Source organism: Talpa occidentalis, unplaced genomic scaffold, assembly GCF_014898055.3.
Source record: "Talpa occidentalis isolate TD23 unplaced genomic scaffold, MPIMG_talOcc4v2.1 talOcc4.11, whole genome shotgun sequence".
In the NCBI taxonomy this organism is placed as follows: Eukaryota; Metazoa; Chordata; class Mammalia; order Eulipotyphla; family Talpidae; genus Talpa; species Talpa occidentalis.
Genome location: NW_023601104.1, coordinates 5,259,454 through 5,281,796, shown reverse-complemented (window position 1 = coordinate 5,281,796; position 22,343 = coordinate 5,259,454). Strand labels below are relative to the sequence as shown.

Sequence of the window (22,343 nt, the reverse complement as noted above, 5' to 3'; positions counted from 1 at the left end):
TGGCCTTGCCCTTGTTCTCCTCATGAACACTCATTTTTCATACATTTCCACTAGTCATTTTACTCTCGGTGGTCCTCTACTTTGATCTAAATCGAATTGTTACTTTCCCCCATAAAACCTTCCCCAGTGCCACAAGGCTCTCTTACTTAAATATGAGCTGTTTTCGTTGTGCTGTTTCAGTGTGCTGTTTTGTCACATTTTGCTGCTTTGTATCATTGTATCATTATTTTAAATAATAGTTAGATATATTTTAATCATTTCAATATATTTGTATCATTGTTATTTATCTACTAGAATTTTAATTTCCTTAGCGAGTAGAGCTCTCATTTATATTAGGTGAACATTCATTTTCACTTATCTGTTCATACATTTAACCTGTCCCATATTCAAAGTCTATTAGATCCCTGTTCTCATGGAAATGATAGTCTAGTGGAAATTAGAGAAGTGATGAACAAGTAACTGAGTATGTGAATACGAAAATTTTATGTAGTGATAAGTGCAAGAAAATGAAAAAAGACAATGTGATTAACATACATATGTTATTTTGTTGTCCTACTGGAGTGTGTGCCATTTATGATATGAAAATGACTGGTTTGGGCATTTTATTCATTGAAATTATTAGCCTAGAATTCTGACTTCTATTATGTGGCATGTGTTACTTTATTGAAGTAGCTCTTCAACAGTCTAAGAGTTTACTTTAGCTTTTGGTAGTTAACTTTGGATAATTCATATGTAGCTATTATAATGATCTCTTATTGTAGTCATGATTCCTTCATTGTGGAATTCTATTTGACATTTTATTTTTATCACTTTGGTTCCTTTTTTTATTTCCAGCAATGTCAACTTATTATTTCTGATTTGCGATATGTTTCACACTTGAGGCATACATTACTCTGTTTCTGATTGTGGGGCGTTAGCTTTGGAAACTTAGGAGATAGAGGAGAAAACCCCAGGAACTTCTAAGAGAAAGCATTTGCTTTAAGGGTTTGTTCTATAATATTCTCTTGCTGTCGTGTAAATGTGATCAAATTTTCATCTAGCCCCTCAGGAGTCAAATGGTAAACTCATTTTTGACATTCTGTCTAAACTTCCAAAGGATAAACTGTCCTTGCTAAATTTGGTCTTTTGTTTAACTCAGTATATGGTATCAGCTGAAAATATAGCTGTTGATTCAGTCTAGCCAAGCACCTGTCAGCAGAAAATGGCTTCTTGCCCTGAAACACACAGGAATTCTGGATTAGCAAAGCAGTCCTGCATTCCATTGAAGTGCAAATGCTTGAGATGTCTTCTTGACACAATCGTTTTCTGTCCTTTTATGACAGGCTGTGCTGGAGACTATTCGGAACCTGATGAACACTGACTGTGTGGTACCGGACTGGCTGCATGACATCATTTTAGGTTATGGAGATCCAAGCAGTGCACATTATTCAAAAATGCCCAATCAGATTTCTACCCTTGATTTCAACGATACATTTCTCTCCATTGAGCATTTAAAAGCCAGCTTTCCTGGTCATAATGTTAAAGTCACTGTGGATGACCCAGCTCTACAGATACCCCCTTTCAGGTAAAATCAGAACTGGGCCTGTCCTTTCAGTCATTGGGTAGTGAAGTCTGAATTTAGCACTCAGGGCTGTGGCTAAAGTAAATTTTGAGTCCCATAGCTGGAATCTGTGTGGGCAGGCTTTACCTTCACCAAGTAATCACTGGGATAAATGCTTATAGTAAGAATTCTTAGTGCAGAAGTTGTTTTTTAATACCGTGATAAAAGTAGCCTCATGTCTAAGGGGTCAGTAAATGCTTTCTGTTTGAAGAGTGCTGTATCATATTTATAACACTTGATTGAAGAAATATGTCTTTGCATATTATGCATATTCTGATATATTTCCTACTCAGTGCACATAGCTATGTGATATTGAACTTTGTTTCTAAGAAAAAAATCTTTTTTTCTTTTAACCTTGCTTGCATTCATAAAATTAAATACTCACAAAATTGTTACTTTTGATGCTAAATGAACTTCGATTTTAAAATTTGAGTAGAAATAGAACAAAGTATCTGAAGCAACTCGTTATTGTTCAGTGAATTCCATCATGAAGAATCACTGGCAAAGCACTCCGTACACCTTGGGGGTGGTAGCAAAGGGATTACTAGAAATTAGATAACACAGCTTTCTATTGACTGTTAAATATAAATACACCCAAACCTAGTCTTCATCCATACTTTCCTTATCCTAGCAATGGCAAAATCATTCTTCCAGTCAGCCCATCATGAATTATCAACATTATTTTTGAATCTCTTAACTCCTGTGAATCATGCTTTGTCTTACAGATTCTCCCTTAAGGATACTTTTTTCCCATATCCCTCCTGACTATCTCTCTAGGCCTTCAACACCTTAAGTCTTTATGATGGCAGTGTCTTTCCTCCATCTGTCTCCTCACATGGACCCATTACATGCCTTCCTGCTAGAGTCACTCTACTCCCTAACTAAAAAATTCAGTTGTTCCTGTTGCTTATCAAAGTAAGGGCTGACCCCTTAGACTCTTTGATTATTAGCATTTTCATTTTGGTATTACCCATCCTTTCACTATGCAAAGTAAGACTGGAAAAAATGCACATAGAAAATGAATTTTTCAGTTGAATTTTAGGATATTTATTGACTTTCCCGGGTACTTATTGGGAGTTGCCTCTTCTGGTATCCCAAGGCAGACTAAGAACTTCTACCTTAAAAGCTTGATATTTGAAGGCTGCAATAACAAGGGTCTGGCCTGTCTCCAGCCATACTTTCTCTGTTGTAGCCTACGCTCTGGCAAAACTAGTTACTTGCACTTGAGCCTCAGTCTGCTGTTGCTTCTTTCTTCCTGGAATGTCTTCTTTCAATGTTTGTGTACCTAACTTCTTCACTCAGCCTAGCTGCCTCCTCTCCCATGAGGTCTTTTCTAATTAATTGAAGGACAGTGTTCAAAACACTTTGTGCAGTGCATGTGACATGTGACATAAATGTTTCTTCTTTGATTTTCCCCCAATTGGGTGGCTTTTCCTAACTTGAACATCCTTAACAAATATTTTAGTGCTTTCAAATCTTCCTTTTAAAAAAAAAAAATTTATGTATAGATAATGACTTTGTTTGAACCATAAAGGCTTTTTACTTACTGGTAAGTTATTGTTTGTTAATTTTAAAAATCAACAAAGATTTTGGTCTTGTAGGATAACTTTTCCAGTAAGAAGTGGAAAAGGAAAGAAAAGGAAAGATGCAGATGGTGAAGATGAAGACACTGAAGAGGCAAAAACCTTAATTGTTGAACCCCATGTTATTCCTAATAGAGGCCCTTACCCTTACAACCAACCCAAACGGTATTTTTGCTATTCATGCTAATTATAGTATAGAATAATAGTTTGCTATCGGAAATTGATTAGTAATATCTTTGAACTTTCTGATGCTTTAAAAATCCCAGTAACTTATGTTTCCAGACCCTCTTTCCTTCTGTCATTTAGCTGAATAGTTCAGACATTTTTGACCATTCAATAATCATATCTTTAAAAGAATGAGAAATAAATATTAGAAAACAACTCTTTATTTGAGCATAGGGTTCTTACGTCTTGGCCATGTATTATTACATGTACCAGTAATATCATGCATTTCCGCTATGACTTACAAGGTGGTGTTATATTTGATATTAGATTGGGAATTAGAACTTGGACACTCCAAATGGGATATGAAATGTGCTGAGTTTATTGAAAATTAACTGTAGTCTTTTCTTTCTATAAGATTTATTCAGTCTGTGGAGGGGCGAGGGTGAAGGAAATCATTCAGTCATGTAAAATGCAAAAGTTTCAGAGATCTATTATACAGCATTGTGCTTATTGTTAACTGTACTGAACTCTTGAAATTTTTTAAGGAGATAGATATCATGTATTTCTTACTTCGCTCCCTTTCTCTCTTCCCTTTCCTCCCCACAGGGCTGGAGTGGGGGAAAGAAGCGATTAGGAGAACAGGGGCATATACAGAGCAAATGTTTAGCACTCTGGTTATTGTCTGAATTTTTACTAAGTGTTATTTATCTATATTTTTAACCAACTTTTAAATTTACTCTTTGCAGCAATACAATTCAGTTCACTCATACACAGATAGAGGCCATCCGTGCTGGAATGCAACCTGGGCTAACTATGGTAAGAAAAATACTATTATATGTCTTCTTACCTGTATTCAGACTAGAAGTGTCAGATTTTTAGTATGTTCTATTTGAAGCACAAAAACCCAGTCTAATTAAAGTGTTTATAAGCAATTGTGACATTGTATGCATATGGTCACTTCAGTGTTCATAAATAAAGGTTTATTAGAACAGAGCAATGCCCATTGTTCATATATTGCCCTTGGGTGCCTTTGTGCTACAAAAGCGGATTATGTATTTGTAATAGAGATTGTGTGACCTGCAAAGTCTAAGTAAGACTTTTTTTTTTTAAGATTTATTTATTTATGCATACAAGATCTGGGGTATAGGCCGGAGGTGCGGGGGTGGTGAGAGAATTCACCAGAGAGCGGGGAACAGAACAGGCACATCCACTGAAATACACTGCTAAGTGGAGCAGCGGATTAGTCAGGAGAGGTCTGCTGCGCCATGTTGGTTGGTTGCTCCCTGGCTGGCCGGGGATCGAACTCATGCTACAGAGGTTTCAGACAGCTTCATAGGTTACGTCTTAGTGTTTGATTAGTTTTTGCATGATACAACTTTTCTCATATTTTTATTTATTACCTCTTATATTTAAAGTGTTTTTCTTGAAGACAGCCTATAGTTGGTTTAACCATTCTGTCATTGTCTTTTTATTTCACATACTTAGGCCATTTACATTAAATGTAATGATGTTTGGATTTAGACCTATCATTTTATTATGTATTTTCTATTTGCCCTTTGTTTTATATTCCTGTTAGCCTTTCCCTACCTTCTTTTGGGTTATCAGGATAGTTTTTGGTGTTCATTGCTATTAATATTTAGCTATTATGTTCTTTTATTGTTTTTCTTGTATAGTTTTTTTCTTATTGGTTGCTCTAGAGAATTACAGTATACATAGTTAACTTTTCACAGTCTGTGGTAGAATTCGTATTTTGTCTGAGTTAAATGGAGGATCCTAACCTCCCTTTACCTTCCCTTTTGTGTAATCATTGCCCTGTGCTAAATGTGTTGCATAAATACCTTGAAAATGCCACCAGGCAAGTAAGATTTTTTTCTTGTAGGCACACTATCAAGGATTGTAGAAAAGACAATTATATTTAGCATCTATCCTTCATTCCTGATGTTTCAACTTTCTTCTGGTAACACTTCCTTTCTTTCTGAAGAACTCTTTTACCACTTTTAAGATCAACTCTGCTTTTATCGTTACTTTTCTTACTTATCGTTACTTTTCTTCAAGTGATATGTCTCTAATGCACTTTAATTCTTTAAAGATATTTTCATAGGCCATAGAATTTTGATTTGACAGTTCTTTCCTTTTAGCACCTTAAAATGTTATTCTACTTCCTTCTGGCTTCCATGGTTTCTGAGAGAAATTGCAGGCATTTGAAACATTATTCTGCTACCTATAGGCTATAATATTTCTCAGTGCCGTTAGAATTTTCTTTCTCTTTAGTTTTCAGTCATTTAGCTATGGATTTCTTTAGCATTATTCTGTTTGAGATTCACTGAGCATCTTGAATCTGTGGGTTATCTCTTTGCCAGATTTGGGAAGTTGTGGTTTTTTTTTTAAGATTTACTTATTTATGCATACAAGAACTAGGGTACAGGCCAGAGTTGTGGGGACTGAGAAGATTCACCAGAGACAGAGTGGGGAACAGAACAGGCAGACTGACTGAAATACACTGCTGAAGGGAGCAGCGGGCGAGACAGGAGAGGTCTGCTGCACCATGTGGGTAGCTCCCTGGCCAGGGATTGAACTTGTGCTGGAGTGGCTGCAGCAAGCTTTATAGGTTGCATCTCAATCCCTTGTACCACCAGGGAGGCCCAGCCGTTATTTCTTTAAATATTTTTTTCTATACTCTGCTTTTTTTCTCTCCTTCTAAAATGTCAATGACATGAATTTTAGGCTACTTAGTATTGCCCTGCAGATTCATGAGACTATTTTGTTTCAACCTAATTTTTCTGCTTGTTGTTCTGGTTGGGTGATTTCTGTTGATTTAGCTTCAAGTTCAGACTTTATTCTATCTATTCTACTATTGAATTCATCTAGTAAATTTTTTAATTTGTTTTATCTTTCAATTTTAGAATTTCTGTTGTCTAATTTATTAATTTGCTATGTGTTCATCACCTTTGTAGGTTGTAGGCCCACCAGGTACTGGAAAAACAGATGTGGCAGTCCAGATCATATCTAACATTTACCACAATTTCCCAGAGCAGAGAACTCTGATTGTTACTCATTCCAATCAGGTAAGTGTATGTTTACAGACATGTGCATATATAGAATGAATGTGGAGGGAGTAAAAGAGAAGAAGAAGGTGATGAACAAAAACACAGTGGAAATTTCTGTTTGTATAATAACTGAACATAAGTAACACAGAATACCAGGAAAAGCTGGTGAGTATGATGTTTGTTATTGAGCTACTCTTAGATTATCACCTGTTGCTTTCATTATAATTTATGTTGATATAAATAGAAAAATAACCTTTTATTTCTAATGCAGAGCATCAAAATGTGGAAAAGCTAAGGAAAATATTTGGCTAGATGGTCAAATATTTGGATTAAATAAAATGGCATTTTCCCTCCATCTTCCATGCTAAGCTTTTGCTTTGATACTGAAAGCACTAACCTTTATTAGTAGCTTTTTTTGGTAGAATTACTATAAACCTAACTCTAAGCTTACTAATACTGGATTAAATTTTGTATCCTTATGAAGTATATGTATGAATATCTATATTACATGGAGGAACTAAGACTGCAGTTCTAATGCATAAGGCATTTATAAGTAATGAAAGCAATAGGAACTAACTTCTTTCCTATAAATAATGCCCTAACTTACAAAAAATTATCTTTACACCCGTGTTCTCTGGTAGTTACTAGCGCAACAGAAATGAACAAGAATAGGTAACATTTATTGACTCTCTAGTAAAACATGATAGCAGTTCTCAGAACATCCTGAGACACTGTAAAACTTGCATGTTAGTCTAAACCTTCAAGGGTACTTATTTTCTCTGAATACATATTAAAATTGGTGACTTTAATTGACTGATTCTTTAAGAGTTGATCTACAAAGAAACACTGGGCTTTTAGAATGCTAAATGTCAGGTATCCTATTGTTCGTTGACTTTTAAGCTACAGGTTTTTTAAATTATTACAATTAATACAGTTAATTGTAATTAATACAATTCAGTTCATTTCTTTGTGATGTTTTTATACCTTTGAAGTTAATAAGTAACGGTGGCACATTGTATAGTTTACTAAAATTATATGGGGGAGGCCTCCCCGGTGGCGCAGCGGTTGAGCGCTGGGTTGGGAAGCTGCCCTCGGCCACCGGAGGAGGGTCCCACATGGCGCGCAGACCTCTCCTGCCGCCCACTGCTCCCCTCAGCAGTGTGCTTCGGTCCTTCTGCCTGCTCTGCTCCCCGCTCTGGCTCTGGTGAATTCTCTCACTCTCCCGCGCTTCTGACAGTACCCAGTGCATGTATAACAAAACAAACAAACACAAATAAATAAAAACATGCCTCTATTAAAAATAAATAAATAAAATTATATAGGGGAGAGTGTTGACTGAAACTGTCTTAATAAAAGAGAAAAATTGTTACAATATTTTTTTCCATAATGTAGTCTGTAATAATTTTACTTATTTGCATATTCTCAAGAGTAAAGAATAATTTGAGTATTATTTTACATGTTTGGTCACAACTTGATAGTGACTTCGTAAGTATCTTCTACTTAAGATTGACTTGTCTGATCCAGAGATAGAGAAGAAAGTTATGTTGCAAGTAATCAGAGACTTCATTGTTTGCTAAGTACCTTTTTGGATCCTATGATAATCAAATCACACATTTTGATGTCTGTTAAATTTTTTGATTGATTTTTCACAACTGCTTTGTCAGATCTTAATTTTCAAGCAGTTCTCCAGCATTACTCTCATTCACAATGAAGTCTTGCAGTTTTTTCCAATATTGCAATGTGGAAGTATTTTTTGTTTCTGTATTTTTGTGGTTCTTTAGTTTGGATATCAAAAATTTGGTTTGTGAGTAATAACATGTGGTATGATCTGTTGGGCCTCAAGTTAGAAGGTAAGTATCAAGAGTTTGAATAGTGGGGAATTTTTTCCTGAAAATTTACATTAATCTCTTCAGTTCCTATACTCTAATTGCTGGGATTTTGGTAAGAAGAGTTATCAGTATTTACATTTTGTAGCTGCAGTGTTTATGAGACTGCGTGTTGATTTGATGAATGGGTTTAGGCTGATGGTAGATTACAGTTACTTGAGTGGAGACTAATTTTTAAATGATACGTCTTACCATATGAAACTTTTGCCTTCCTGTAATCTTGACTACAGATGTTCAGATAATACTAGAATTTGAGAGAACCCTAAATATAAACATTTCATAGGTAGAAAGAAGTGACTTCTACATGAATTTCATCAGAGTAGTTTGCAATAAATGAGTGCTTTGCACATTGTTGCTTAGAGAACTTTAGACTTTCAGCCTAAGATTTATTTATTTTTTTTTTAAAGATTTTTATTTATTTATTTATTTTGTTTATTTAATTTATTTATACAAGCAATGGGTACAGTCAGAAGCGCGGGAGAGTGAGAGAATTCACCAGAGCCAGAGTGGGGAGCAGAGCAGGCAGAAGGACCGAAGTACACTGCTGAGGGGAGCAGCGGACGTCAGGTAGAGGTCTGCGCGCCATGCGGGACCCTCCTCCGGTAGCCAGGGAGCAGCCGGGGATCGAACCGGCGCTGCAGAGGCTGCGGGCAGCTTCGCAACCCAGCGCTCAACCGCTGCGCCACCGAGGAGGCCCTCAGCCTAAGATTTAAATGATGCACTTTACCTTTGCACTTTGTGGCCCTCTTGATATATTCCACCTACACAATGCCTGAGCTCCTTCAACCATAAAAGCTCTACAACCCGTGGAAATTTGTTTGAGTGAAATGAAATTGTGTGTGAATATTCATTATTTTAGTATTTGTTATTACTTGGGAAAAATAGAAACTAAGCCAAAGCTTTTTTTTTTTTTTTTCATAAATTAGAATCAGTGTTGAAAGATAGGTGACTTTGTGGTCTCTGATTATTCATTAAACCAAGTATGCACAGACAGCAAAGTTGAAAATCAATTTTAAAATACCTGTTTTGTTTAAATTATAAATGGCCTAAATACAAGACCTGTTTCTTTGTTTTGGTTTTGGTTTTTATCTAACTGGCAACAATCATTCTTTTCTTTCCTTCTGAATGTTAATTTTTATTATATCTAAAGGAGCCTGTTGTTTCTGTAAAACTCACCATCTTTTTGTTTCATTCTTCAGGCACTGAACCAGTTGTTTGAGAAAATCATGGCTTTGGACATTGACGAGCGCCACCTCCTGCGTCTCGGTCATGGAGAAGAAGAGCTAGAGACGGAGAAAGATTTCAGCAGGTCAACAAATGGGATAGATGTACATTGTTTTGAAATAGTATATAAAAGAATTTTTAACCTTCTCTTTCTTTCTTAAAGAAACAGCAGGAAAAATTCTGAAAGATCCTAGTATAACCTTCTTAGACTATAGGTTGACCTTAAAGACTGATTATTATCGGGCCTCCCCGGTGGCGCAGCAGTTGAACGCTGGGTTGCAAAGCTGCCCGCAGCCTCTGCAGTGTCGGTTCGATCCCCGGCTGCTCCCTGGCCACCAGAGGAGGGTCCCACATGGCGCGCAGACCCCTCCTGCCGCCCGCTGCTCCCCTCAGCAGTGTACTTCATGGGTCTACCTGTTCTGTTCCCCGCTCTGGCTCTGGTGAATCCTCTCACCCTCCCGCGCTTCTGACTGTACCCAGTGCTTGTATAAATAAATAAATAAATAAATCTTAACAATAAAAAAAAAATGCTCTTTAAAAAAAAAAAAAAAAAAAGACTATTATCTCCCTCAAGTTCAAGTCCCTATGTTTATGACATTTTTCCTCAAGCATACAGTTATTTCAGTGAAGGGAAATATCTTGTTCATCTTTTTATTTTTATTTATTTTTTTTTAAAGATTTATTTCTACAAGAACTGGGGTACGGTCAGAGGCGCGGGAGGGTGAGAAAATTCACCAGAGACGGAGCAGGGAGCAGAACAGGCAGATGAACCGAAGACACTGCTGAGGGGAGCAGTGAGCGAGGTGGGAAAGATCAGGTTCGCCGTGTGGGTTTCTCCCTGGCCAGCCGGGAATCAAACCCACACTGCACAGGCTGCAGACAGCTTCACAGCGCTGTGCTTAACCCATTGTGCCACCGGGGAGGGGAGGCCCCTTGTTCATCTTTTTAAAATTGAAGATTACCATTTGCTTTCAATTCACTGAGGTGATTTTTAATATAGTCAATTTAAAACTGCACAACATTACATTTTTTTTTCACATTTCATCCACATATTTAATTTGCATATATCTTGGGTACCAATTAGGAAGTTGATTCATTTAATGAAATGCAATTGAATATTAATGATACTTCAGGGTTGTGTGTACTGTTTCAGGGTCCTATTTCCAGTGTAGCTGGACTTTAATATTACATATTGTAAAGTGACTAAAATTTTACAAATTGAATTTCTTCTGTCATTAGTATTTTTTTCCTAAGTTGCTTTATAATAACTTTTCATTTATATTTAAATCTACTTTTAAAGCATAATTCCATGCAATAGGCATAATTAACAGCTGCACATATTTAATACAGCCTTTGGCTATTGAACATGACCTTTTACTAAATTGATCATAGACATCAAAAGAGCTAAGAATATTAAATTATTATGTTGTATCTATTTTGGGTTCTTGTATTATGGAACTCACTGAACATTTGTTAGCTTCCAAAACACCAGAGGGCAAAGAACAGACACATTAAGTTATTTGTGGCTTTAGATTCTTAATTTTGGACCAGCCTATGATACTTCTTTAAATATTTTCTTTGGGTATTTCCTCATATTAAAACTAATTTACAAAAGTGGGCTAGATTCTAAAATCTAGTAGTCTAGAATATAGTGAACATAAAGTTGCTAATGGAATGCTAAATACTATAATTATATTACAACAGAATTTATCATTTTTAAAGAATATTATAGTAGAACCGAAGTAGAATTTTTTTTAATGATTTTTAGATAATATCAAGTTTTTGGAGGGAAAATACTTTCTGCTTTCTGATATGTAAGCCAAACTCCTGTCTTATTAATAGGTGTGTACTTATTCAAACTGTCGTTTTTTTATTTCTCTTCATGATAATTAAAAAGAAATCCAGTAAATATTATCTCATAGTAAAAGAAATGTCTCTTTCCCAAAAGAAAAAAATTGAAAACCTAGTGAGATTGTACATCAGGAGTTGCCATACACAATTTGTTTACTCTAACACAAGTCTGTTAGTCTTTTATTTAAACAATCATGCTACTATTTATATTTGTATGTATTACTTTTTTAAAATTAAGTAAGAGACTGTTTTTTAAGGATAGTTTCAGAGTTACAGAGTAAGCTAATAGTACATTGATTTCCATTGTAGAGTGCTTTTTAAATTAAAAATTGTATTACAACACATTGTATCACAATAATTTTATCATTTTATTACAGATTATTTATAAACATCACTAATTTTGTTCTCACTACCAAAGGGTTCAATGTAGGAAAAGTTTTAAATTACGATAAGGAAACAGCAAAAAGTTATCTTCTTTATTGTTTATACCTAAGTTGGAAAATTCTTAAAAACATTAAAGCATGTCTTTTTTTTTTTTTTTTTTTTTAAGCATTAACAGGTTTTAGGAGATACTTTGTTATTGTTGAAAGAGTATGTTTAGACTTTAGGATCCACTTCTGGTTCTACCATTGTTTTTTTCTTAACTCTATATGGCTGGGTCAGATACTCTAAATTTCAGTTGTCTTACTCATTATGTAAATAGTGATGAGCATACCAGGTGCCACACTACATGCTGGGATATGTAGATGACAAAGAATGATCAAACACATTTAAAAATTACTTTTAAAAAGCTTTAGAACTAACCTGCTTGGGCCTTCCTGGTGGCGCAAGGGGTTAAGCACTATGAAGCAATCTATAGCCTCTGCAGCACAAGTTGGATCCCTGGCTGGCCAGAGAGCAATCCACATGGCGAAGCTGACCTCTCCTGTCTTGCCTGATGCTCCCCTCAGCAGTGTATTTCATTCAGTCTGCCTATTCTCTTCCCCACTCTGTCTCTGGTGAATCCTCTCATCCCCTGCATCTCTGGCCTGCACCCCAGCTCTTGTATGCATAAATAAATAAATCGTCAAAAAAAAAAAAAACTAACCTGATTTTCTGATAATATATATAATGCTATTTAAAGCAGCCTGTCTGTGAACTATTGAGTTATTATGATGAGACACTAGAGTGTCTTGTACTGCTCTTTTTTTATGAAGGTCTTGTTATGGGAAAGGGGAGAGGAATTAATTAATGGTGTATTTAATGGTGCAGTTGATTTTTCTTCCCCCAGAAATGAACACATTGGCAAATCAGCGAAGATCCATAGAGTAGACTTAAAGTAAACTTTGATATAAAACAGCAAGAAACCACGATTTATAGTTAAATATAAATATAAATTCTATTTTCTATTCTTTCTCTGTGTGGCCATTTATAGTTTTAATTTTAGTATGATTGTATTATGAGTTTTATCTTATTTTTGATTTTATTTTCCCACTGTGGTAATTTGTCATTTTATATACTCTGTTATTCAGCTTTTTTTTTTTTTTTTTTTTTTTAGGTAAGATGGTTTACATTGTATTTTGAAGGTTTTCTTGAATATTTTGCCTACAAAATATTCCTGAAAGTCTCATTTCATAATTTTGCCATTTTGCTTAATTGAAATTTCTAGGTATGGAAGAGTTAATTATGTCCTGGCTCGAAGAATAGAACTTTTAGAGGAAGTCAAACGTTTGCAGAAGAGTCTAGGAGTCCCAGGGGATGCTTCATACACTTGTGAAACTGCAGGCTATTTTTTCTTGTATCAGGTAAGGGATTAAGGTAAAACATATTTTGTTATACTGTTGTCTTCCATTGGGAACTGGGATGAATTCTTGAGACACTGCAAAAGCTATCTTGAAATAATTTTCTTATTTAGTAAATTGAAATGATACACTATTGCCAAAACTATATTTATGAATGTTAAATGTTCTTGTTTCCTATTTTCAGTTTTCCTTGTTAAGTAACTCTGATGACTTATTCTGTGAAAGGTCAATGATGCTACATTAAAATTTTTTTTTATTATTAACAAGTTTCCAATCTCTTTTTTCATCACTGGGATACTGTAATTAAATATTCTAGTTATTCTTTGGTAACAAAGTGCAGTTGTGTGACTGACTTTTACTATGTATGTTAATCAAATAATGAACAAAAATATATTTTCCTTTAAAATTTCTAGAAAGCATATTTTAGAACAAGTTTCAAAATGGGAGTTTAAGTTAAAAATTATTTTTACTCATTCTAAAGGTAAATTTTAAAAAAAATTTTGCTTTGTTAGAATTAATTTTTTTATATGAAAATAGGAAGCTAAATAAAATGAATAAGAATAAACTATTAGTTGATTTACTAATAATTTTAAATCACAGCATAATCAAATAATGAAAGATTTTTTTAAAAAAAGATTTATTTATTTATACAAGCACTGGGTACAGTTAGAAGCGCGGGAGGTTGAGAGAATTCACCAGAGCCAGAGCAGGGAACAGAACAGGTAGACTGTCAAAGAACACTGCTGAGGGGAGCAGCGGGCGTGGCAGGAGAGGTCTGCACATCATGTGGGACCCTCGCTGGTGGCCGAGGATCGAACCAGTGCTGCAGAGGCTGCGGGCAGCCCCGTGCTCAACCGCTGTGCCACCAGGGGAGGCCAATAATGAAAGATTTTTGTTTAACTTTTCTTATTTGTATAACAATAAAAATGGGCAGATGTCATGGTTTCTTGTGAAACAGGGAAGATTATATGCATCATCTTGGAAAGTAGTTGATGTTAAACTTAGACTTGTTAAAACTTTAAATAATATAGTAAATACCATGCTTAGTTACATATTTGGCACAAAGTGAAAGTCCCTGTATTCTCAGGGAGAAATCATCTGTAAATTAGGGAGGCTTAGTAATAAATTTGGGGGAAAATGAACTTGAGCCTTTACAATGCAGATCAATAATTTTCAACACATAAGAATCACACTGGGAAAGTTGTTCCCCTCAGATTCTCTTTCAGTAGGGGGTAGCACAGGAATCCACATTTTTAACTTGTCAGATATTCCAGCTAAGGACCACACTTTGAGAAACACTAAAGTTATAATAGAAAAACATCCTGGAGGATTACAAAAGTTGAATTTGAATATGAACTGGAGGACAGAGGCATAGTTAATACTGTAATTGACTTTTATTGCAAGTGTTTTTAAAATTAGCTCTCAAATATGTGTTCATTCAGCTTAAGAGGTTGTCCATAAATATACTAAAGAGAATCAGAAAAATTAAAAAGGTCTGGGTGAAGTGTTGACAGGTGCCAAATTGATTAAAAACTTGATTGTCATATGTGGAGAGAAACTGAAATAAGAAATGTTTTTGTCCATTTTTAAGCATCTGTAATAAACTGTCTTGAGTATATGTGGAGAATCTGAAATGTCTAAGATGAAGTCCCGTGAATTTATCCTGAACTTCTTTCCAATGTCTTCCATTTTGATTTAAGAGCCTTTTATTTCCTACAATCTTAAAGCTTAGTTTTATGAAAGAAGGGCAGTTTAATAGTGCCTTGGGTAAGAAATAGTACTCTTATGTCAAAAATTGCTTTTCTTTTACCTACTAGCTCTTGTTTTTATTAGTTTTTTTTTTTATTTTGTTATTTAAGACTTAATTAGCTGGTAAATTTGAGCTTAAGTCCCTTTTTCCTATAGGTAATGTCTCGTTGGGAAGAGTATATCAGCAAAGTGAAAAATAAAGGTAATACATTGCCAGATGTTTCAGAAGTCTCCACTTTCTTCCCCTTTCATGAATACTTTGCAAATGCTCCTCAACCCATTTTTAAAAGCCGATCTTACGAAGAAGACATGGAAATTGCTGAAGGATGTTTCAGGCATATTAAGAAAATCTTTACACAGCTTGAGGTAAGGAGTTTCAAGTCCTTTTAACTTTCCTTTAAAGGTTTCAGGATTAGTTGTTTGGTCTTTTCATTAGTATGAAATGTTGCTTTTAAGTGTGACTGTTGAAGATGTTTATAATTTTAGTTCAAGGGATCAATAAAAATGAAGATATGAATTGGACCCCATTATTCTGACTTTTCTAGTATAAATTCTTAGTATTTAAGAAAGGAATAATTCTGGCAGGAAATTTAACAGTACTTCTTTGAATTGGAGTTTGAGAATACCACGTGGTCCTTCTAAGTTCTTCCTACCTCTTGACCAGTGGGCAGAAAAATTGAGGTTGCTGTGTTAATCAGCATAATGGATCTTTATTATTAAAGTGAAACAAAGATCACTACTATATAAAGGGGACAGGGACAGGGAAGAACATGTCTGGCTTGCAGGGATCCCTCGCCTGAGATGCTTCCTGGTTTTCTCATTCCCCATGGAAAACATCAGTGGAAGACTACAGCATTTCTAGAAAGGGATCACATTTGGGCTCAGATCCTCCAAGATAAAAATAAGGCGTAGGGCCTCATATGGTGGCTCAGTGGTTGAGCGCTGGGTTGTGAAGCTGCCCGCAGCCTCTGCAGCGCCAGTTCAATCCCTGGCCACTGGGCGAGGGTCCCACATGGCGTGGCAGACCTCTCCAGCGGTGTATTTCGTCGGTCTGCCTGTTCTGCTTCCTGCTCTGGCTCTGGTGAATTCTCTCACCCTCCTGCGCCTCTGACTATACCCAGTGCGCGTATAAATAAATAAATAAATCTCTTTTTTTTAATAAATAAATAAAAATAAGGTGTAGGCTTACTACAGGCGAAAAGGACTGAGACTTTTTCTCTTTGACTTTTTAGATCCAATCATATTCTACTTCTTAGAACAGTTTCCTGCACATAGTAGATATTCAGAAAATATTGATACATGGTATGGGTAGGTAGATGGATGGATCGATAGTAGATACAGAATAACAGTATGATAATCACATTGTAAAGCCTGTACAACACTATTATGATTACGTTTATGATTACGTAGACAAAAAGCAGGGGCATAAAAACAATTCTTTTTTTTTTTTTTTTTAAAGATTTATTTATTTAGGCATACAAGAGCTGGGGCACAGGTCAGAGATGTGGGGGGTGAAAGGATTCACCAGAGACAGAGTGGGGAACAGAACAGGCGGATTGACTGAAACACACTGCTGAGGCTTGGAGCAGCAGGCAAGACAGGAGAGGTCTGCTTCACCATGTGGGTAGCTCCCTGGCTGGCTGGGGATCGAACTCATGCTGCAGAGGCTGAGGATTGCTTCACAGTGCGGTGCTTAACCCCTTGCACCACCAGGCAGGCCCATAAAAACAATCTTAATAGTAGCTATCTTGGGAGGGGATAGGGAGAAAGACATACAGGGTACTGCATCTCAACCTATAAGGTTTTAATTACTTAAAAGATGAAAAGTGCCTGAAAGGTCTAAAGTAAGTATAACATAATGTCCAAATTTGATAAAATTCAGTATTAGGTGCTCTGCTTGGATTTGTTTGCTCCTAACATCCATCTGTTGTCCATCCCCAATTGCTGTATGAGTGATCCCTGCCATGGTTTGGGGAGAAATGGGAGTTGATCCTTGGAGATATTATTTCCCGGCATTCCTTGTCAACTGACTCCTGGCTGGATTTAGCCAATGAGAGATGCAGGAGGAATAGCAAAAACTGAGAAGTCAGGATATTTCTCTGCCCGCCTTCTCTGACTGCCGTTTCATCTCCTCCATGTCTCTAGTTTCTGTTGGCCCGGCCACTGTGGCTCCAAGCTTATTCTGATACCCCACTGCCTGGGCTCTGTTAGCAGTGTCTCCTCTCTTTCTCCCTCTTACCTTAGGACTGGTAGTAACTTCCTGCTGTTGCTTCACCACTCTCAAGTTGGACTTTCTGCTTCTCTATCATCTGTATAAACCAGACCTCTATTCCATTCCCTTTGTTATGAATAATGGAAATAGTTTCAGTTTTCCTGGCAGGACCCTGAGTATTTCATGTATATAGTGATGATTGTTGTTTTGTTCAGTATTCATGTTTTTGTTGTAAATATTTTACCTTACAAAACAGTCTGAATTGTAGTTTGAATATCAGCTGTGATTTGAACTAAGTTAACACCTAACTAATAATAAACGATTATAATTCATTAGACTTGATTTATGATAGATTTTATTATTTTCTCAAGAATTAAATCTCATCAACTAGGGTGTATGAATATATGCATAAATTATAGTTATTTTCTTAAAATTTTTCACTTCCACCCACCCCCATAGGAATTCAGAGCCTCTGAACTGCTTCGTAGTGGACTGGACAGATCTAAATACCTTTTGGTGAAAGAAGCCAAAATCATTGCTATGACCTGTACTCATGCTGCCTTAAAACGACATGACTTAGTCAAGTTAGGTTTCAAGGTAAAGAATTCATCTATTCTAAGCTGCTGTTAGGTTTTTATTTCTTTTCTTTCCTTTTTTTTTTTTTTTTTTTGTAGCTAGGCCATTTTCTTTCAAGATTGGCTCACTTAATTGAGGTTTGCAGTTTGCACTTGAAATTACTAAAAGAGGTGTCTTTTAATGGTGATGACAGCCTCCCATGTATTTATAACAGGTGAACTCCAAATTTAATTATTTTAAATCTAGTGGTAGGTAATATGTCCAGTGAGTAACATTATGATAATATGATTGTCTAACCAAATTCTAATACTTGTTAAGGTGGGTTGATTTATTTCCACTATGTTAAAAATTATCCAAACAGAACTAAAAGCTATTAAAATAACATTTGATAATGTTTTTCACCTATTAGACATCTGTGTGCTTGCATCATTTACATTTTAAGCACATATCCTCTCCCAGTTGTTTATTCATTTCAGTATATGAAAAGTCTTCCATAAAAGAGTATGGAATACTTTTATTTAGACTATAAAATAAAATAATCAAATTACTTCATATGATTAAAGACGGGGAGAGCTAAAGGGTATAGTCTGTTAGCCTGTGACTTGATTGAAGAGTCATATAATAATTGACCAATAAATTTGACTTTGTAGATAGATCTTTTCTCTCATTTTTAATGCAAATTGCAACTGGTTTATCTGTTTTTTAAAATAGAGTGTGTAATGACTTAAGTTCAAAGTTATCGAAGTACTTGTTGTTGATGAAAGTAACCGACAATTTTAATGTTTCGAGGTCACTGGAACATAAGTGCTAAATACAAGGTGATGGAGTTGTTATCTTGAATGAAATGTTCCTCAGCTACAAGATAGGACAAAAATGATAATTTATTAAAAGGTAGTGAGATTTTACCTTAGTGGTATGAACTTCCCCTTTTGTAAATTATTAATGAGCATTTTTTACCTATTTCAATCTTGGGGGTAACAAAATATACCTTGAATTTGACATCAAGTCATATTAATTTAATAACAAGGCATATTTAATAACAAGGCATATTTAATTTAATAACAAGGCATATTTAGCATTTTATGCTTTTATGGAGTTACTTAAATGATACTCTCTAAAGCATTACTTGTAGCTTGTCAGATGTTCATTACTCATTTTCTTAACTTACATCATGCCACATAGCAGAAGATTGTTAACTTGAATGCTAATAGTATCCCTTAGATTTTCTATATTTTTAATTTCAAGTTCATTTTTACCAAACTTACACATGCATCTGGTTTAAGAGTTTAAAACCCTTGTAGAGCTAATTAAATAAGATAGCCCCCTGCTTCCCTGATACTCCCCAATTAACCATTATTTCAACCTTTATAATTTCCTTTGTGCTTTTCAAAAGACATAATAAATTTCCATTTTAGACTTTGTCTTTTCATTCTGTGCTACTTCTGAGCAGACATAGATGGATATTGGTGCCCTCTCTTCCTTCCATATTACTTCATCATTTTTTTTATAATTAAAATTTTTTTAAAGAGCAAACTATAGATATGTTTTTATAAGTTAAATTGCATTATGTTCAGAGTTGTTTTGCAGGAGGCAGTGCTTAAAGCTGTTGCCTTTGATCTACTCCCACTCTTGTATGTATTGTAGCTATTGTCCTGAAACTATATGCAGGAACTTATGAGAAAATGTGGCTTTTTAAATTTCTCTTTTTCCTAAGCTTCCACCAGAATGACCTAATTAATCACTGTAATAGGTGATTAATTTTATTTAGACTATAAAATAAGAGGTAATTCACCATCAGGTAGAGAAGAGACTTGTCCACATGCCTAAACCATCAAGTAAAATTGAGTAGCACAGAACTTACAGAATATATAAGCAGTAGTTTTAAAGAGGAGAGTTAATTAAACATTAAGGGTAAGTATGCTTCCATCTCGCACCTCCTCCCCAAAAAAAGCAAAGAGGGAAACTTAAAATTGAAAACTAAGGAACTCTAATTTATACTTAGTGTGATTTGCAAAGAAGATATTGTACCAATAAAACAAGGGATAGGATGTCATACTAAATAGTAACCAGAATTTGAAGCAGAGGAGAAAAATAAAACATGTTGAGAAGCGACCTAGAAAAGAATTGTGTAGATAGAAGTAATAATCAAACAAAGAATGAAATTTTCTCTGTGGGAGAAACTTGGTTTTTCATTATTTTACAAATGTGCAGTGCCTCACATTACTACAGACTGGGCTAGTGGGAAGACAGACTTTAAATTGCTGGGAGACAAAGGAACAGAGTACTGGGAAACGCATTTTTGTATTTTAGGAAGTGAGAGAAGGCCTGGATAAAACATGGGTTTGAAGCTGATATTTAAAGAATGCAGTAGCGCCAAGCAGACAGAAGGCAAAGTGAGAATAGCACCTCACTGCCAAGGTTCTGAGACAGGCCTCGTTTTGCCAGTCAGAGAAAATGAAATAGGTCAATGTGGTTGAAGTTTAGTGGGTAAAGAGAAAGGTGACATGAAGGAGAAGATGAAAGCAGGGCCTGGACTGAAGGAAGGACATACTTAATACAGCTCATGTGGGCCATTTTAAGAGATTTTTTTTTCTAAGACAATTTTAAGGTTATGAAGGATTTGAAACCAAGAGTTGACGTGACTTGGTGATCATTGTATCAGTGGTTCAGGGAGGAAAGAGGAAGAGGGGAGAAGGGACTAATAAAAAGATTACTGGCGGCAGTCAGAATGGGAGTAGAAATAGAGAAAAGTGAATAGATTCAAGAGGGAGTTTTGAAGGTAAAGTTGACATATTTGGGTGTCTGAATACCCAGATGTGAGATGGAAGTGGATTTACTGAGTACTGAGTAGGATTCCTGCACAAAAAAGAAATTCTAAAACTTACTGGAGGAAGAATATCCAATGGAAATCATATGTAGTCGTAAATTGATTCTTGCTTGTGTAGCACTTACAGGAATGAATTGAAAATAACTAAATTGATAATTACAATCCAAGGAATGAGATTCAGGATCACCTCAATATAGAGTTGTGTATTTGGGGAATTTCCCTGAGGTTAAAGCCTTAAATTGAAGAAGCAGGAGGTTGATAATAAATAAGATCATGAACTTTCTTTTTGAATAATTTGTTTTATTTTTATCAGGAATTTATTTGGGATTTTTCTGATGGTTGTTATTGTTATGGTGATAATTGTTCAGTTTTCAAGCTGTCTTTTTAAAAATACTTCCTCTTTCTCCCCTTTTCAGTATGACAACATTTTAATGGAAGAGGCTGCTCAGATTCTGGAGATAGAAACTTTCATACCTCTTCTTCTACAGGTGAGAAAGGAAGGCCAGAGACAAAGAAAGAGTTTTAAGAATTCTGAGGGGCAGCATCAGAAAACTGCACAGTTTTGGGATACTGCCATAATTATATATTCTCCTTAGCTTCATTGTATTTGGTATTCCATTTTAAGCCTGTTAGCTTCCTTTAATCTATCCATGGTTATTTTGTAGTTTGTATTGTTTTTGGGGGTACTGCTTAAAAATTCATAGTTTATCTCTAAGTTTTGAAAAGACTTAGTAATTTCAATCAAGAAAATTGCATTGTTGAGCTAGTTTTTCATTTCTTTTGTTAGAGTTCTTTCTAGAGTTGTTTTTGATTTTCACTGAGCACATTTTTCTTTATACCTAAATTTTTAGTGCAATAGTGGTAGCTAAGGTGTTTCTTATTGTACAGCAGTTTTTACTATGGAAGTTTCAAAAACAAAATGTGAAATTCCAACTTAAAACTTGACTGTTCTGTTGTACTCTATGGACAAATTGGGTTCTAAAAGTTGTTTTATAGACCAAGTTATTTGAAACTTGGAATGCATTTTCTCAGGATGTATTTCAAAGATCAAGGAGACATGTAGAGAAGGAGATTGAGGAAGTAGTATAGGAAATAAGAAGATGTATGTTTTTACTGCTTTGGGACGTCAGAACTGTCTCTTGGCTTGTGATGGAAGGTGTTTACTAAGACACCTTTCCATTGCCCTGCATGGACACCTGTTTTGTTTTTTTCTATGCACCTTTACTTAATCCTGACCTAGCCTCCCAGATCTTTTGGATTACCTGTTAAACTAAACTACCTGTGAAACTAGGGTAATTCCATGCTTGTCTTCTCAATGCCTGCACCCTCCCTCATCCAATGTCAGCCAAGATGATGGCACCCATTCTATAAAGTTGCCAGATTCCTCTCTGGAACCGGTGACTATCAAGAACTAATAAGTTGATAAAGCCCATTTTGTTACTAGCAAGACTCCGGTGCAATAAATTGGAGACTACAGGGTAATTAATATATTATTTTGCCGTCTCTTCACTTCTAGAATCCTCAAGATGGTTTTAGCCGACTTAAACGATGGATTATGATTGGTGATCACCACCAGTTACCTCCAGTCATTAAGAACATGGCCTTTCAGAAGTATTCCAACATGGAGCAGTCTCTCTTCACTCGCTTTGTCCGGGTTGGAGTCCCCACTGTGGACCTTGATGCCCAAGGGCGAGCAAGAGCAAGGTAAAGGAGCCACGGGGCTGGGGACACGGGGGTTACTGCAGAACATCAGGTCTGCGATATGGGTATTTAACATCTTCTGCAGAGACTTAGCCTTCCCTGCTATATTTATTCATTGAGGTGATTTTAAGTGACTTATAT

General features: G+C 35.6%; 1 protein-coding gene across 1 annotated transcript in view; it reads left to right on the top strand.

The window, feature by feature from the left end:
- The window catches only part of AQR (aquarius intron-binding spliceosomal factor), an 87,957-nt gene that overhangs the window by 49,764 nt on the left and 15,850 nt on the right, over positions 1–22,343 (top strand). The window contains exons 20-29 of the mRNA XM_037502164.2: positions 1,323–1,564; positions 3,202–3,348; positions 4,095–4,164; positions 6,303–6,413; positions 9,481–9,590; positions 13,005–13,140; positions 15,043–15,252; positions 17,558–17,695; positions 20,918–20,989; positions 22,018–22,205. Coding sequence (XP_037358061.1) covers positions 1,323–1,564; positions 3,202–3,348; positions 4,095–4,164; positions 6,303–6,413; positions 9,481–9,590; positions 13,005–13,140; positions 15,043–15,252; positions 17,558–17,695; positions 20,918–20,989; positions 22,018–22,205 — 1,424 coding nt within the window. The remainder of the gene's footprint in view (positions 1–1,322; positions 1,565–3,201; positions 3,349–4,094; positions 4,165–6,302; positions 6,414–9,480; positions 9,591–13,004; positions 13,141–15,042; positions 15,253–17,557; positions 17,696–20,917; positions 20,990–22,017; positions 22,206–22,343) is intronic.